At 38.2% G+C, this 19,452-nt stretch overlaps 1 protein-coding gene across 1 annotated transcript in view; it reads left to right on the forward strand.

Moving 5' to 3' along the window:
- The window catches only part of ATAD2 (ATPase family AAA domain containing 2), a 73,248-nt gene that overhangs the window by 44,719 nt on the left and 9,077 nt on the right, over window positions 1–19,452 (forward strand). The window contains exons 15-22 of the mRNA XM_045895951.3: window positions 166–256; window positions 916–1,230; window positions 1,833–1,962; window positions 2,311–2,497; window positions 3,153–3,338; window positions 16,799–16,934; window positions 18,149–18,345; window positions 18,913–19,072. Coding sequence (XP_045751907.1) covers window positions 166–256; window positions 916–1,230; window positions 1,833–1,962; window positions 2,311–2,497; window positions 3,153–3,338; window positions 16,799–16,934; window positions 18,149–18,345; window positions 18,913–19,072 — 1,402 coding nt within the window. The remainder of the gene's footprint in view (window positions 1–165; window positions 257–915; window positions 1,231–1,832; window positions 1,963–2,310; window positions 2,498–3,152; window positions 3,339–16,798; window positions 16,935–18,148; window positions 18,346–18,912; window positions 19,073–19,452) is intronic.

The raw sequence follows: 19,452 nt of genomic DNA on the forward strand, positions 1-19,452 counted from the left end.
AATGCTTACAAATACATCTTTTTCTTTTCTTTTTTAGTGTTTCATATTTTTATTATAATAGGTATTGATTTCTTTATAATTTTAGATAAAATTATTTTAAATTGAAATTATTCAAATCTGAATAACACTTTATTATTAAAAAAGTTAAATTGTTCTTACTTGTAGGCTCGAAAAGAAATTCTTAAGATTCACACAAGGGATTGGAATCCTAAACCACTGGATGTATTTCTAGAAGAACTAGCAGAAAACTGTGTTGGTAAACATTGCTTTAGGCATTAAAAGATAAAATGCATGCATTTCAGAGATGAAGCAAGTTGTAGTCTTGCAACGTTATGTTTAAAGAAATACAGGTTATATTTGTTTCTAATCTCTTATTTGTGGCGTGTTTTCTTCTTACAAAATCCTGGATATTAGAGATATTTGATGAATTGGCTGTTGCAGAATTTGAAAGCAAAGTTAGACAATAATAATAATAGCCATCTTTTGCTGATCACATTTTTCTAGTCATTCTGTTAAGCATTCTACATATATCACTTCAAGAAATTCTCACATCAGTCCTGTGAAGTAGGTAGCATTATAACCCTATTTTACAGATGTAGAAATGGCTGAGAGAGCATAAATGATTCTCCAAAAGTCATACATGTAGTAAATGATAAAATAGAATTTGACCCTAGTCTGATTTTAAAACTCTTGTTCTTGAATGCTATGCTATACTTAGTGTTTGTACATTTCACTTGCAAGAGTTGATAGTTATTACTACCATTATAAGTTCACTGGGTGAATGAGAGATTTTTAGCCTTATTTTAAATATTTTCCTACTATATTGCTAGGTTAAGTTCTAATTTTCTTTCAACCATGGTCATGCTATTAGGGTGATGATTTACATTTTAAAAATGTTTTGGTTGCCTTGGATAGGATACTGTGGTGCAGATATTAAGTCGATATGCTCTGAGGCTGCTTTATGTGCTCTGCGTCGACGCTACCCACAAATCTATACTACTAGTGAGAAACTACAGTTGGATCTCTCTTCAATTAACATCTCGGCTAAGGATTTTGAGGTAGCTATGCAAAAGATGATACCAGCTGCCCAAAGAGCTGTGACATCACCTGGGCAGGCATTGTCCACTGTTGTGAAACCTCTCCTGCAAAGCACCGTTCACAAGATCTTAGAAGCCCTGCAGAGAGTATTTCCACATGCAGAAATCAGAACAAATAAATCATTAAACTCAGGTATGCAACTGGATTGGCCATTTAAAGTCAGTTTTCATAATCAGTAAAGCTAAATGTTTTATACATCCCAGAAATGTTTCTTTAGAAAAGAGCCTCTTCAGGGCGCCTGGGTGACGTGGTCGGTTGAGCATCTGACTCTTGGTTGCAGCTTAGGTTGTGATCTTGTGGTGGGTCTTGGGATCAAGTCCTGTGTCAGGCTCTGCGCACTCAGCACGGAGTCTGCTTGAGTTTTTCTCTCCCTCTCTCTCTGCCTACCCCCTGCTCCCACGTGCGCTCTTTTTTTCTCTCTCTCAAAATAAGCAAATAAAACTTGTAAATAATAATAATACAAAGAGCCTCTTGAAAGGAATCTAGTCATGCTTTGCCTGGATATTTGAAGGAAATTTACTTCGCAGATTCACAGATCGCCTTCAGTTAAATCTGTTTTAAGTTTGAAATGGCCTTTTTATATTTACTTGTTACTCATATCTACATAGATATTTTTGATTCTTAAAAATTCTCTTGTACATTTCATTTACATTGATTTGCTAACCAAAGCATTAGGTAAACATTTGCTTTGCAATCCAGAAAAGTTACTAATGTGCAATTTTTTTGTTTTATAGATATTTCATGTCCTCTGCTAGAAAGTGACTTGGCATACAGTGATGATGATATTCCATCTGTATATGAGAATGGGCTTTCTCAAAAATCCTTTAAGACAAAAGAAAATTTTAATTTTCTTCATTTGAATAGGTATATATTTCTCCTGCAAATGAATATATATAATTTTTTGGTGTGTGAATTCCCTAAAACTAAAAGACGGTGGTTGAAAAAGATAAAAGATGCTAACTGATCTTTTTTTAAGTTAAAACATCAAATATTTTTATCATTACAGTTGTCACTGTAGTAGAAATTTCACTATATATAAAGTATTCCTAAAATCTATGGAGGTCGATACTTTCCAAAAACCATGTGAACCATGCTGTTATGGATTGACCACCCACATAGTCAAAACTTTTACCTTAAGAGAGTTAAAAATGGATAATTTGGGAGGAAAATTTAAATTTTTGCTTTTTCTAAAATAAAGCTAATTTCTTTCAGAAATGCATGTTATCAACCTATGTCTTTTCGACCAAGAATATTGATAGTGGGAGAACCAGGCTTTGGGCAAGGTTCTCATTTGGCACCAGCTGTTATCCATGCTTTGGAAAAATTTGCAGTATATACATTAGACATTCCTGTTCTTTTTGGAGTCAGTGCTACATCTCCTGAAGAAACATGTGCCCAGGTAATTCATTGTTGCCCAAATAAGCTGTAAGAGAACACAGTCTTCCAGAGGCACAATCTACAACTGCCTTATTGTTTTTGAATTTTTTTCTTGTCGTTCTGATTTCTACCTCCAGGTTTATGAAATAGAACTATATGTAATTGCCTAGTCATTAAAGAGTATGGATTTAAATCACATTTCCACCATATCTGTGTGACCTTAGGGAAGTTGTTAGATCTCTACCTTGTTTTCCCATGTGCAAAATGGAAGTAATAATAGTACTTACATTGTGTAGCTGGTGTGAGAATTAAGTGAATAAAGTACTTAAAACACTAAATGCTATGTGGTTTGTGCTCAGATTTTCTGCTGCTTCTGTTTTTGCTATTTCCATGTTAAAATCTTTCAAATGTAGAAGTTTTATATTTTTATATTTAACACAAGTCTTCTAGATTGATTAAGCTGTTTTCTTTCTAATTGCTTGAAGCAACCATGTTTTCCTACAAATGAGAATTTCATAAAACATTTAAAAATAAGATTGTGAGACTGGGCGAAGCATTTTAAAAACTTGAGGGCTTTATATGATAATTATAGGAAGTTAAATGTTGTTCCAGACTAATAAAGTGAGCATTACTAATGTACTGACTTTAACTAAATATTTTTTCTTCCTCTCTACTAGATGATTCGTGAAGCTAAGAGAACAGCACCAAGTATAGTGTATGTTCCTCATATCCACTTGTGGTGGGAAATAGTTGGACCAACACTCAAAGCCACATTTACTACGTTGTTACAGAATATTCCTTCATTTGCTCCAGTTTTATTACTTGCAACTTCTGACAAACCCCATTCTGCTCTCCCAGAAGAGGTAATTTGAGGGGGAGAAATCAGTATACTTAGAAAGAGACTTATTAAGAATTTATTATAAAAATTTCAAATGCTACAGAGGTGAATAATAGGATATGGAAAAGTTTTCTTATCAGAAATGTCATGTTAACTATCTGGTATATAGACCTGTTGGGCAGGATGATATGTATATATATGTATGTGTATAGTAGGGCTACATTATAAATTTTTTTTCCTCTTACAAAAATAGGAGTTATGTGTTGCATACTATTCTGCAATTTGCTTTGTGTGTGTGTGTGTGTATATAATGTGTATATATATATATATATACACACATACTATTGCATACTACTTTGCAGTTTGCTTTATGTGTGTGTATATAAAATGTATTTATATATATATATAATGTACTTTTCAGGACACAGTCTCATTCCTTTTAAAAAGCATGGCTTTTTCCATTGTCTTGATGTACCAAAACTTTATCCAGATTCTTGTTCATAGATCTTTTGGTGGTGTTTTAGTTTTTATCTGTTGAACTGTTAGAGTAAGCATCCTTGAGTTTTATTTTACATGAGCATTACTTCGTGTATTTTTCTAGCATCCATTCCTAAAAGTATAATAACCTTAGCTTAATCAAAGAATATGCACATTTAAAATTTTTAATGGCACTAAATCACTGTCTTTCAAGTTTGTGCCTGTTTAGGCAACTACCAGTGACAGAAGTTCATGCTTTTTCTGCCTGGAATACTCTTCTAGATATTTGCCTGGCATGATTCTTTATTTTTCTCAGGTCTCTACCCAGGTATCACCTCTCAGACGCCTTCCCTGATCAGTTTCTCAATTACAGCGATCAGCTCCTCTGCCCATCACTCTCTTTTCCCTTACTCTACTTTGTTCTTATCACCACCTTCCATTATTTGTTTGCCTTTCTCTCTCCTAGCAGAATATAAAGTACATGAAGTAAGACTTTTTTTCCTACCATTCCGTTTTCAGAGTACAATAATAAGCATATTATCGGCTTCCATGTGTGAATAAGTTTTTCTATACCTTTGACAAAATTGGTTTGCATTTTTTTAAGAATGTGAGTAGGAAGATAAATTCAGATATTTTATTAAATATTTAATGGGTACTTATTCTTTGACAGGCATAGTTCTAGATACTGGGAATATAGCATTGAAAAATATAGACAAAAATTTCTGTCTTCCTAGGGCATACATTTTAATTGGGGGGGGGAGCGAAAACTAAATAAAATACATAGTAACCTATTGCTATGGATAAAAATTTAGCTAAGCAATACCAAAAGAGTGTGTTAGGGTCACAATGTTAAGTAGTCTTAGGTAAGGCCTCGCTAAGAAGATGACTTTTGGGGCGCCTTTTGTGGCTCAGTCGTTAAGCATCTGCCTTCGGCTCAGGTCATGATCCCAGGGTCCTGGGATCGAGCCCCGCATCGGGCTCCCTGCTCCACAGGAAGCCTGCTTTTCCCTCTCCCACTCCCCCTGCTTGTGTTCCTGCTCTCGCTGTGTCTCTGTCAAATAAATGAATAAAATCTTAAAAAAAAAAAAAAAAGAAGAAGATGATGACTTTTAAGGAAAGACCTGAAAAAAGTAAGACAGTGAGTAGCCCAGTTGGGCATTTGAGGGGCAAAATTTCCTGGCAGAAGAAAAGCAAGTGCAAAGACCGTGAAGCAAAAGTATGTTTGGTGTGTTGGAAGAAACAGCAAGACCAGGGTGGCCAGAGCACAGTGAGTGAAGAGCAGAATGAAGGAAATGAGATCAGGTTGTCCCTGATGGCTCTGTTTTAATAGTTGATTGTGAATTATTCAACTGAACATTGAATAAGCTGGGAAATAAACATTATGTGTATGTTACAGACTCAAAGGCTTCTAGTTTAGTTAATCTAGTTCTGGACTCTTCCTTTATATTGACTTCTTTATGTGGATATTTCAGCTTTGTTGAGACACTTTCTTCACTGTTCATTGTTAGCCCTGATTCCTAAAAAATCAACTTATTTTTAAGGGCTTCCTTATCTTAATCTCTGTTTTCCAGGTACTATATAGAACCTGTCAAATCTATTTTCATCACGACAACTCTTTGTATATTTGAATCCTCTGTTATGTTTTTTTGTATCTCCCCACTTGGACCCAGGCTTCTTCACACTAAACATTTCTTCTATGATACGGTATATTCCTTAGTGTTATAATAAAACAGAAGTTTATTTCTCGCTCACTTAACTATACTACGCAGGTGACTACATTCAGGTCTGTCCTCCCCCATGTAGTCGTTTCAGACACTTGGGCTGAGAGAGCTTTCTCGTTTTCATCATGTAGCTTTCAGCTTGCTTTCATTCCACCTCACTGAAAGGAGTGGCCCATTCATGTGCCTGATCTGAAAGATGTGTATCATTTCCTGTCCCGTTCTCTTTGGCTCTACCTAATAGCAAGGGAGACTAGGAAGTGTAACAGAGCAGTGTGCCCAAGAAGAGAACGTGGGCTTGATAATAGCAAGCTCTGCCACACAACACATATTTTTAGTTTCTTCAAAATTCTAGTCACTCTCCTGAATGTCTTTATATTCCTTTTGAAAAGTTGTACTCGGGATAAATTACTCTAGCAGTGTTCTGGTTAACAGAGTAAAGAAGAATTACTATTTAGTAGCCACATTATACCATTGGGCTTATTGTACTCCTAGTCAGTTAAAACTTTGTTAATCATTCTGAAGTTTGAAACAAAGATAATAAGTTTATACTCTTGATAACAAGACAAACCAGCTGAGGTTCTTTTTGTTTTCTGGTTTTGTTTTGTTTTTTTGAGAGCACGTGTGAGTCGGGACTAAGGGCAAAAGGGAAGGGGGAGAGAGAATCTCAAGCAGGCTTCACACCCAACATGAGCCCGACACAGGGCTCCATCTCACAATCCTGATACCATGAGTTGAGCTGAAATCAAGAGTCGGATGCTTAACTGACTGAGCCACCCAGGTGCCCCTAGCTGAGCATTCTTTATATGGAAGTAGGGAGGTTGAAAAACCAGTCAGTTTAATGTAAGATAACTTTATCAAGAATGTGGGAATTCTGCACTCAAAGATCTTTTTTTAAAGAATAGCTTCTCTGTTTTCTTAGGGTAATATTTCCTAAGCATATAATTGTAAATTGGGTAAAGTATCCCAGTACCATACTGCATGGTAGGGAGGAGGGGGCACAGGACCAGGAATTGTTTATTTTAAAAAATGAATAATCTAATTTATATGGATAAAAATAAACAAGTCCACTTTGAGCCTTTTAGTGGTTCAGTGACACTGTCTAGGTATCATTGTTCTATATAATAAATGAGAACACTGTGGACCATTTTTAGCTGCATTAAAGTTTGTCCATATCAGAACTGCAATCAGAGTACCTACATGCATGAGCACTTAACAATTCAGCAGTATGGGAAAAATGAGAAAGAAGGTCATGAATAGATTAGAAACTTTCATGAATCCATGGAAGAAAAGCAATGGGGATTAGATTGATGAGGGTAACCACAGTTCAAAGCATGTGCATGAGAGGACTGCTTTGAAAGATGGGAATAGTTTCTAGCTCTGAGTCAGTGCGAGAAAGGAATTGAAAGAGCCCTTGGACAACTTTGAGTTAACTGGCTTTCTTCACTTCTGGCCGTGCCAAGCAGCAATCAGCAGAGTTGTTCATCCTTAGCTAGAACAGTGAGGGTGGGCCCAAAGATTAATGTGTCAGAGCAGTAACTAGCTATGGCTGCCAGTATCAGGAAGAATGGGGAGACCCTGTTGCCCAGAAAGCAAATTACAGGTACATTCTATTTCCAGGATAGACTAGCTTCTTCATAATCACTGGAAGTAGAAGCTAGAATAAACAGAAAAAGCATCTATGGGCAGTCAAGAATTCAAAGGCAAAGATGAGCTTATAAATAAGTATTTGAAAAAGACTGCTCAATGAATAATTATATTCATGCATTACCAACAGACTGTTGTAGAAAAGAACCAATTGGAGATACTATGAATGAAATAACCCCCCCCCATAAAAAAAAACTCCATGAGGCTTTTGAAAAGGAGCAGACACAGATGAAGAGCAATTAGTGAGATGGAACATCATGAGACCAGGAATTCTTATGGTATATGATACAAAAGGACAGAGATTTGAAAAGGGAGGAAAAAAAGCTAAAATAGAGGTGATCACTTCAGGTCTAACACCTATTTAATGGGCTTATGGGAAGAGAAAATAAATGTAGAAGAGAAAATAGTCACATACTAAAACCTTTTGTAGAGTTAAAGAATACCTTAAGTTCAGATGTAAAAGTTTCTGTGTTCTAATTGATGGATATAAAAAGGCCCAGCAGGGAGGAAAATATGGCGAGGAGTAGGGAACCCTATTCCAGCTGGTCCCCAGAATTGAGCTGGATATCTACCAGACCACTCCGAAAACCCACGAAATCAGCCTGAGATGTAAGATGTATCTGGATCCCTACAAACAGAATATCGCAGGTGTTTGGTTTCGAGGTATGAAGCAGGGAGCCGTGATTCTGCGGGCAGATATTGGAAGATAAACGGAAAGGGGAGGGAGCCGTTGGGATCTTGCAACACCGGTGAGCGAAAGCCTCCTGTGTTGGGAATGGGGCAGAGACTCGCAGACAGGTAGTGGCGGGGAAAGGACTTTAGGGCAACTCCCCCGGAATGAAACCTGGAGCGGCGGGGGACGTGCATGCCAACTGGGGGTGGCTGGCGGTTTTAGAAGCACAAAGGGCAGAGAAGTGCTCCAACCTGGAGGCAAGGACTGGAAGCGCTGCTGAGGGTCTCACAACCCAGGACGGCTGCACAGAAACGGAGATAGTGTGGCCTGGAGAGCTCACTGAAGAACTGACTGCGATCTCTCCTCTGAGGCAGAGGGTTGGAAACGATCTCTTCTGCTCTCTCAGAAGAGACGCGGAAAGCTGCCAGAGAACAAAAGCCCCCCCCAAACCGGTTTTCACTGAGCCCATTCCCCCCACACACAGGGGGCAGGGCAACTCTTGCCCAAACAAGGTTGCCTGAGTAACAGTGCGCAGGCCCCTCCCCCAGAAGACAGGCTGGGAGAACAAGAGGTCAACAACCCTAAGATCCCTATAAAACAGATGAATCTTGGGTTGTGGTCAATAATTTGGACTCTGTACATTCCTTCAACCACCCCTCAACAGAATGACTAGGAGGAGGAACAAAATAGGAAAGACTCAGAGACTGTGATTTCTGCCACAGATTTACAAATGGTTACAGATATAACCAAGATGTCAGAGATGGAATTCAGAGTAGCAGTTGTGAAGACAATAGCTAGAATGGAGAAATCGATTAATGGCAACATAAGAGTCTCTAAGGGCAGAAATGAAAGCTGAACTGGCAGAACTTAAAAATGCTATCAATGAGATCCAGTCTAATCTAGATAATCTAACAGGGTAAGCGAGGCAGAAGAATGAATTAGAAGACCAATTGATAGAAAAGAAGGATAAAGAGGAGGCCAGGGAGAAACAACTCAAGATCCATGAAAAGAGAATCAGAGAAAAAAGTGACACCATGAAACATTCCAATGTAAGAATTATTGGGATCCCTGAAGAGGTGGAGAGAGAGAGAGGACTAGTGAGCAAATCATAGCTGAGAACTTTCCTAATCTGGGGAATGAAACAAACATTCATGTCTTAGAGGCAGAGGACCCCTTCCAAGATCAAGGAAAACAGGCCAACGCCCCAGCATGTAACAGTAAAACTCACAAATCTTAGAACCAAGGAAGTCATTTTAAGGGCAGTTAGGGGGAAGAGATTCCTTACGTACAGAGTGAGGAACATCAGAATAACGTCAGACCTATCCACAGAGACCTGGCAAGCCAGAAGGTGCTGGCAAGACATATTCAGGGTACTAAACAAGAAGAACATGCAGCCAAGAATACTTTACCCAGCAAGGCTGTCATTTAGATGGAGAGATGCAGAGCTTCCAAGAGCAGCAGAAATTGAAAGAATATGTGACCCCTAAGCCGGCCCTGCAAGAAACATTAAGGGGGGGTTCTATAAAAGGAGAAAGACCCCAAGAGTGATATAGAACAGAAATCTACAGAGACAATCTATAGAACTATAACAAGGACTTAACAGGCAACATGATGACAGTAAATTCATATCTTTCAATAATCAGTCTCAACGTGGATGGCCTAAATGCTCCCATAAAACGGCACAGTGTTGCAGATTGGATAAAAAGACAGGACCCATCCATATGCTGTTTACAAGAGACTCATTTTGAACCTGAAGATAGGTCCAGACTGAAACTGAAGGGATGGAGATCCATCTTCTATGCCAACGGACCTCAAAAGAAAGCTGGGGTAGCAATTCTTATATCAGACAAATTAGATTTTAAGCTAAAGACTGTAGTTAGAGGGGTGCCTGGGTGGCTCAGTCGGTTAAGCGGCTGCCTTCGGCTCAGGTCATGATCCCTGGGTCCTGGGATCAAGCCCCGCATCGGGCTCCCTGCTCAGTGGGGAGTCTGCTTCTCCCTCTCTCTCTGCCTGCCTCTCTGCCTACTTGTGCTTTCTCTCTCTGTGTCAAATAAATAAATAAAATCTTAAAAAAAAAAAAAAAAAGACTGTAGTTAGAGACACAGAAGGACACTGTATCATTCTTAAAGGGTCTATCCAACAAGAAGATCTAACAACTGTAAATATCTATGCCCCCAACATGGGAGCAGCCATCTACATAAGCCAATTGCTAACCAAAATAGCATATTGATAATAATACATTAATTGTAGGAGACCTTAATACTCTCAGCGATAGACAGATCATCTAAGCAGAAAATCAACAAAGAAACAAGAGTTTTGAATGACACACTGGAGCAGCTGGACCTCATATATATACAGAACATTCTGCCCTAAAACAACAGAATACTCATTCTTCTCGCGGGCACACGGAACTTTCTCCAGAATAGACCACATACTGGGTCACAAATCAGGTCTCAAACGATACCAAAAGATTGAGATTATTCCCTGCGTATTCTCAGACCATAATGCTTTAAAACTGGAACTCAGGGCGCCTGGGTGGCTCAGCTGGTTAAGCGACTGCCTTTGGCTCATGGTCCTGGAGTCCTGGGATCGAGTCCCGCATTGGGCTCCCTGCTCAGCGGGGAGTCTCCTTCTCCCTCTGACTCTCACCCCTCTCGTGCTATTATTCTTTCTCTCAATAAATAAATAAAAATCTTAAAAAAAAACTGGAACTCAATCACAAGAAAAAATTTGGAAGAAATTCAAACACTTGGAAACTAAAGACCACTCTGCTCAAGAATGTTTGGGTCAACCAGGAAATCAAAGAAGAACTTAAACAATTCATGGAAACCAATGAGAATGAAAACATATTGGTCCAAAACCTATGGGATACTGCAAAGGCGGTCCTAAGGGGGAAATACATAGCCATCCAAGCCTCACTCAAAAAGATAGAAAAATCCAGAATTCACCAACTAACTTTATACCTTAGAGAACTAGAGAAAAAGCAACAGATGATGCCTAAGCCAAGCATTAGAAGAGAAATAATTAAGATTAAAGCAGAGATCAATGAATTAGAAACCAGAAACACAGTAAATCAGATCAACGAAACTAGAAGCTGGTTCTTTGAAAGAATAAGATCAATAAACCACTGGCCAGACTTACCCAAAAGAAAAGAGAAAGGACCCAAATCAATAAAATTATGAATGAAAGGGGAGAGATCACAACTAACACCAAGGAAATAGAAACAATTATTAGAAATTATTATCAACAACTATATGCCAATAAATTAAGCAACCTGGAAGAAATGGATGCCTTCCTGGAAACCTATAACCTGTCAAGACTGAAACAGGAAGAAATTGACACCCTGAATAGGCCAATAACCAGTAACAAGATTGAAGCAGTGATCAATAACCTCCCCCAAAAAAGAGTCCAGGGCCTGATGGATTCCCTGGGGAATTCTACCAAACATTCAAAGAAGAAATAATACCTATTCTCCTGAGGCTGTTTCAAAAAATAGAAACAGACAGAAAGCTTCCAGACTCATTCTATGATGCCAGCATTACCTTAATCCCCAAACCAGGCAAAGACCCCATCAAAAAGGAGAATTTCAGACTGATATCCCTGATGAATATGGATTCCAAAATTCTGAACAAAATCCTAGCTAATAGGATCCAACAATACATTAAAAGGATCATCCATCAGTGTGATAGAACACATTAATAAGAGGAGAGAGAAGAACCATATGGTCCTCTGAATTGATGCAGAAAAAGCATTTGACAAAACACAGCGTCCTTTCCTGATTAAAACTCTTCAGAGTATAGGCGTAGAGGGAACATTCCTCAAGTTCATAAAATCCATCTATGAAAAACCCACAGCGAATATCATCCTTAATGGGGAAAAGCTGAGAGCCTTTCTCTTAAGATCAGGAGCACGTCAAGGATGCCCACTCTTGCCACTGTTGTTCAACATAGTACTAGAAGTCCTAGCAACAGCAATCAGACAACAAAAAGAAATAAAAGGTATTCAGATTGGCAAAGAAGAAGTCAAACACTCTCTCTTCACAGATGACATGATACTTTATGTGGAAAACCCAAAAGACTCCACCCCAAATTACTAGAACTCATCCAGCAATTCAGTAATGTGGCAGGATACAAAATCAATGCACAGAAATCAGTTGCTTTCTTATACACTAACAATGCAATTGTAGAAAGAGAAATTAGAGAAACGATTCCATTTACAATAGCACCAAAAACCATAAGATACCTCGGAATAAGCCTAACCAAAGAGGTAAAGGATCTGTACTCTAGGAACTACAGAACACTCATGAAAGAAATTGAAGAAGACACAAAAAGATGGGAAAACATTCCATTCTCATGGATCGAAAGAATAAACATTGTTAAAATGTCTATGCTACCCAGAGCAATCTATACCTCCAATGCCATCCTAATCAAAATTCCAATGACATTTTTCAAAGTGCTGGAACAAACAATCCTAAAATTTGTATGGAATCAGAAAAGACCCTGAATCACCAAGGAAACGTTGAAAAAGAAAAACAAAGCTGGGGGCATCACGTTACCTGATTTCAAGCTATATTACAAAGCAGTGATCACCAAGACAGCATGGTACTGGCGCAAAAACAGACATATAGACCAATGGAACAGAATAGAGATCCCAGATATGGACCCTCAACTCTGTGGTCAAACAATCTTCAACAAAGCAGGAAAAAATATGCAATGGAACAAAGACCGTCTCTTCAATAAATGGTGCTGGGAAAATTGGACAGCTATACACAGAAGAATGAAACTCAACTATTCTCTAACACCACACGCAGAGATAAACTCAAAATGGATGAAAGACCTCAATGTGACAGAGGAATCCATCAAAATCCTAGAGGAGAACATAAGCAGTAACCTCTTTGACATCAGCCACAGCAACTTCTTTCAAGATACATCTCCAAAGGCTAGTGAAGCAAAAGCAAATATGAACTCTTGGGACTTGATCAAGATAAAAAGCTTCTGCACAGCAAAGGAAACAGTCAACAAAACAAAGAGGCAACCCACAGAATGGGAGAAGATATTTGCAAATGACACTACAGACAAAGCGCTGATTTCCAAGATCTATAAAGAACTCAAACTCAACACCCAAAAAACATAAGTCAAAAAATGGGCAGAAGACATGAACAGACACTTCTCCAAAGAAGACATACAAATGGCTAACAGACACATGAAAAAATGTTCATCATTAGACATCAGGGATATTCAAATCAAAACTACATTGAGATACCACCTTACACCAGTTAGAATGGCAAAAATTGACAAGGCAAGAAACAACAAATGTTGGAGAGGTTGGAGAAAGGGGAACACTCTTACACTGTTGGTACAGCCACTTTGGAAAACAGTGTGGGGTTTCCTCAAAAAATTAAAAATAGAGGTACCCTGTGACCCAGCAATTGCACTCCTGGGTATTTACCCCAAAGACACAGATGTAGTGAAAAGAAGGGCCATATGCACCCCAATGTTCATAGCAATGTCTGTAATAGCCAAACTTGGAAAGAGCCGAGATGCCCTCAACAGATGAATGGATAAAGATGTGGTCCATATATACAATGCAATATTACTCAGCCATCAGAAAGGATGAGTACCCAGCTTTTACATCAACATGGATGGGACTGGAGGAGATTATGCTAAGTGAAATAAGTCAAGCAGAGAAAGTCAATTATCATATGGTTTCACTTACTTGTGGAACATAAGGAATCGCAAGGAGGACATTAAGAGAATGAAGCGGGGGGAATCGGAGGGGGAGATGAACCATGAGAGACTATGGACTCCGAGAAACAAACAGAGTTTTAGAGGGGAGGGGGGCGGAGGGATGGGTTGGCCCAGTGAAGGGTATTAAGGAGGGCACGTACTGCATGGAGCACTGGGTGTTACACAAGAACAATGAATCGTGGATCACTACATCAAAAACTAATGATGTATGGTGACTAACATAACATAATTAAATTAAATTAAAAAAAATAAAAAGGCCCACATCCAGATAAAATTTCAGGATGTCAGAAGTACAGAGGAAAATTTTAAAATCTACTGAGAGAAAGAATACTACCAGGAAGGACTGAAAATCAAATTGCTTCTACCTTCCCATTGTTAACACTAGCTACTAAGGAGACAAGTGAGCAATATTTATTTTCAGAGTTGTTTTTTTTTTTAAGATTTATTCATTTATTTTAGAGGAGGGGAGTGGCAGAGGGAGAGGGAGAGAATCTTTTTTTTTTAAAGATTTTATTTATTTATTTGACAGAGAGAGACACAATGAGAGAGGGAACACAAGCAGAGGGAGAGGGAGAAGCAGGCCTCCCGCGGAGCAGGGAGCCCAATGCGGGGCTCGATCCCATGACCCTGGGACCATGACCTGAGCCGAAGGCAGACGCCCAAAGACTGAGCCACCCAGGCGCCCCTATTTCCAGAGTTTTGAAGGAAAATAATTTTAGACTTTTGATTTTCTTCTCAACAAAGTAAGCATTTGAGTGAGAGAACAAAACAAAGATTTTTAGGGAGAGAGGCTGGGGAAGAGGGAAAGAGAGAATCCTAAGCAGGCTCCATGCCTAGCGCAGAGTCTGATTCAGGGCTTAGTCTCACAACCCTGAGATCATGACCTGAGCCGAAATCAAGAGTCAGATGCTTAACCAACTGAGCCACCCAGGCACCCCAAAGACAGTTTTGAATATGCCATGCCTAAGAAACTATTATCCATAAACCCTTGACTGAAAGAATTGATTATTAAACGATTATTTCTCTTGGATTTTTATTTTGTAGAAGTGGCATATAAGAAGCAGTGAACAAAGAAAACAGTAAAACTTATTGTCACAAAATTGTGATAGAAAAAATTTTTTAAGGAATGTGAAACTAAGTTGGTCTTGGTCTGAATTTAATAATGGCAGGAAGGACATAGCAAAGGAGAATAAGGAAGTAAACGCACATTCAGATTTTTGTCTGATATGTAGATATTGGCTAACCTTACAGTTTGCTAGAAAAAGCTTAGATATATCTGTTAAAACTTATAACATAAAAAAAATACAGCATATAACTTCCAGGCCACCAGGAAGGGGGAAAAGGCACAAATTCCAGTATAAATCCCAGCAAAATAGGTAGGATCCTAAAAATCAGTGTCAAAGGAAAAAGTGCTTGAATTTCCCAAAAAAAATGTTGAAAAAGCTATGAGGAGGTTCTTGGCCCACCAAATATTAAAGCATACCACAAAATTAGAAATAAAACTGGAATTTGGGCCAGCATAGAGAAATTAATGTAATAAAATCCATTAGACTCTTATTTACATAGTAATTTAGTAAATGAATTAGCAAAGATAGAGACATTTCATAAATGATGTTGAGGCAATAGGAAAAGCTTCATATAACATACTAGGAACATTTTCATATATGGGAGCATGGAAGACCCTGTAAATCAGGTTATGCAGAAGCTATGAATGTAACCTTCTATATATCAAAGATACCCAAATCAAAGTACGTAAGCATCACACAAGGAATAAACATTATTATCCTCTAATAATAATACTGGGTGGGGGGAGGGGCACCTGGGTAGCTCAGTCGGTTAAAAGTCTGCTTTCGGCTCAGGTCATGATCTCAGGATCCTGGGATCGTCCCACATCCGGCTCACTGCTCAGCAGGGAGTCTGCTTGTCCCTCACCCTCTGCCCCTCCCCCCGCTTGTACGCTCATGCTCTCTCTCTCTCTGTCAAATAAATAAAATCTTTTTAAAAAATAGTGGAAAAGGTTAAGAGGTTGTTTAGAAACATCCTTTTGGGATCTCTTTTGCCATTCTTTTGGCAGTAAAATATGCATAACATAAAATTTACCATTTTGACCATTTTTAAGTGTACGATTCAGTGATGTCAAGTACATTGCATTGAGTATATTCACAGTGTTGTGCAGCCATCACCACTATCTGTTTCCAGAACTTTTTCATCATCCCAAACAGAAACTTTATACCCATTAAACAATTACTCCCCATTCCCTCCTTTATCTAACCTCTAGTAACCTCTGTTACAATAAATTTCTGTCTCTGTGAATTCACCTATTTTACATACCTTGTATAAGTGGATTCATATGGTATTTGTCCTTTTATGACTGGCTTATTTCTCTTAGCATGTTTTCAGAGTTCATCCATGTTGTAGCATGCATTAGAATTTCACTCCTTTTTAAGGTTAAATAATATTCCATTTTATGTATATATCACATTTTTATCCATTCATCTAGTGATGAACATTTGGATTGTCTCTACCTCTTGCCTACTATGAATAATCCTGCTATGATCATTGGTATACAAGTATGTGTTTGAGTGGTGGTTTGTTTTTTGTTTTTTTTCAGCTCTTCAGATCTGTATACTAGATTACATGGTAATTCTGTGTTTTCCATAGCCGCTGTACCATTTTAACATTCCTATCAGCTCAGGGGTTCTAATTTCTCTACATCCTCACCAGCACCTGTTATTTTCTAGCCTTTATTATTATTTTTTTAATTTCTTTTTAAAGATTTCATTTTTAAGTAATTTCTACACCCAGAGTGAGGCTCAAACTCACAACCCCGAGATCAAGAGTTGCATGATCTATCAACTGAGCCAGCCAGGCGCCCCCTAGCCTTTATTCTTATCCTATCTCACTTTGGGTTGTGAATATGAGTTAATTGATCCCCAAAAACCCTTGAAATCAAATATTGCCATGTCACTTGCCACACGAATTATACTTTGGAGTCTTGAGTTTTAAAGAAGATCCCCTACTTTTTAACTCCTACTCTTTTGCATATATGATTTATATCTAACTCCAGCATACATAAAAGATCTGTGTTTTAATAAAAACATCTCTTTAGTACACAGTTCAGGTCATTAAAAATATGTGTGTAATAACCCACTGTTGCATTGAATGGTATATATGCATAGTATTATGTATACACATATATAATGCATGTATTTTCTTTTTTAAGGTGCAAGAATTATTTATCCGTGATTATGGAGAAATTTTCAATGTCCAGTTACCTGGTAAAGAAGAACGAACAAAATTTTTTGAAGATTTAATTCTAAAGCAAGCTGCTAAGCCTCCTTTATCAAAAAAGAAAGCAGGTTAGTTTCTCTATCAAAGTTTAACATATAATAATTTCGAGAAAGTGGGAATAAAATATTAATGGCATTGTCATCTTCTAATAACACAAACTCAAAACCTCAGTTGTTAGGTTTGCTTACAAATCTCTATGCTTCCCATTAAAGTAGACTAAAGATCTTAAAGCATACAAGGACTTTCCTACTGTAGACCCAGTCCATGGAGAATTTCAGCTGGAATTCATAGTAAAGCTCCAGCCTGTCTTCCCAAGCCCATTTTTGGCACTTTTGTTCTCCCCTCCTTCCCCCATCTCTTTCCTTGCAAACACTCTGTTTTTACACCACATGCATCGTATTCCTGTCTTTTCATAATTTCATTTATGCTTGCTCTCTGTCAGTAACGCTTCTATCCTCATTGCCTATCTCTGCCTAAGGAACCACTTGTCCTTCTATAATTCATTTTTTTCCTCCTTAACATATCTAGGCAAAATTAATTTTCTACCATTATGACCCAGTGTACTTTTTTCATACTACTAATATAACATTACAACGATGTGATAATTGTCCCTTACTCCTTTAATAGATTGCCATTTTATTGGGGCATCACTCTCATACTCCTTTTTTTTTTTTTTTTTTAAGATTTTATTTATTTATTTGAGACAGAGAGAATGAGAGAGAGAGCACATGAGAGGAGGGAGGGTCAGAGGGAGAAGCAGGCTCCCTGCTGAGCAGGGAGCCCGATGCGGGACTCGATCCAGGGACTCCAGGATCATGACCTGAGCCGAAGGCAGTCGCTTAACCAACTGAGCCACCCAGGCGCCCTCTCATACTCCTTTTTTATCCTGAATACTCAGTGCATATCTGTTTAAACAAAATTAAACTTATTATATTTGAAACATATCACAGTTTTTTATTAGTTCAGAAATTAACTCGTAAAAGGCTTTTTTTAATAGAATATTCTTGTGCTGGAAATAATGCATTTTGAAAGTTTTAATAGCCTCTTAATTGATCTTAAAATGGAACAGAGGTAGTGACTTAGGAATTAACATTACAAATAAATTACCAATTGTTGCTGGAGGGGAGCTAGCGATAGAGATTATGGTAGCACTTGAGTATTTCAAATCCTCTAATTCCCAGCAGATGTAAGGAGGATAACCCCTGAAAGCCTGGCCCTTGAATCATTTGTCACCCTTGCTATGATGGGAGAGTAGTAACTAAAATCTTCCGTTCGTGTGAAGTTTTGCAGGCCTTGGAGGTCCTCCCTGTAGCACCACCACCTGAGCCAAGACCACTGACAGTAGAAGAAGTGAAACGACTAGAAGAACAAGAAGAAGATACATTTAGAGAACTGAGGATTTTCTTGAGAAATGTTACACATAGGCTTGCTATTGACAAGCGATTCAGAGTATTTACTAAACCTGTTGACCCTGATGAGGTATTGATTTAATCTTTGGCTCAAATTTGTTCTAAACTATAATGAATTAGAGAATATTTGAATTGTTTATGTGGTTCCCTGTCTATACTCTGAGCTTATTTTCTTTATGTAGAATATACCGAGTAGTGTCCTAAGCACATGGAGACTTAAAAGCCATGTAATGCATTTTCCTTTCCTCCAAAGAGTAGCCAGTTAACTTTGTCTGCCAACCCAGACATTCTAGACATAATTTAAGATTGACTTAAGGCTACATAATACTGTGACCTACACGGTTTAAAGTGACCTGGAGAGTGAAGTGTGAAGTCTTAAGTTGACATTGAAGGATGGGTGACATTTGGATAAGGAAAGAGGTCTAAGATATTACTGGAGATACAGGTGCCCAAGAACAGGAGTAAATACAAAACAAAACCAGCTTTAAACAGAGTCAAAGGTTTCATATTAATACATTATCGTTATCTCTTATGTATTTATTCTCTCTCCCCTATATTGCCTGGCAGAGCAACTGGACTCAGATTTTTTTTATGTTCAGAGTTAATTTAGTGATTTGGTCATTTGCTTGAATTTTAGGTTCCTGATTATGTCACTGTGATAAAGCAACCAATGGACCTTTCATCTATAATCAGTAAAATTGATCTCCACAAGTATCTGACTGTGAAAGACTATTTGAGTGATATTGATCTAATCTGTAGTAATGCTTTAGAATACAATCCAGATAGAGATCCTGGAGGTGAGCATTAGTGGGTTTGTTTTCCTCCCCGGGGGTGGGGGGGACAGGGACTGCTAACATTTAGTGAGGGTTGACTTTATGCCAGGTGATATAAACATTTTACATTCACAGGGCCATTTAGAACAAAATGAAGTTAGAGAGGTTAAAAAACATACTCGGGGTCATACTGCCAGGAAGTGGCAGAAGCAGAATTGGAATGCAGGTTTCTTTGACTGCAGCGTACCTGTATTTACAATTCCTTGGTGTATCCTCTAACGAGACACAGAATTGCATAACAACTTAGCTTCTTTCCTTTGTTTATCAGTGCTCTTTCTCCAAGTGGAAAATAAACATTCTGTAATAAAAAAGGTTTGAAAACATTTTCTCAGAGCCTGGAGCCT

The sequence above is a fragment of the Mirounga angustirostris genome, unplaced genomic scaffold (assembly GCF_029215605.1).
Source record: "Mirounga angustirostris isolate CCGP_5_RB_7025 unplaced genomic scaffold, mMirAng1.0.hap1 SCAF_4, whole genome shotgun sequence".
NCBI classification, from domain to species: Eukaryota; Metazoa; Chordata; class Mammalia; order Carnivora; family Phocidae; genus Mirounga; species Mirounga angustirostris.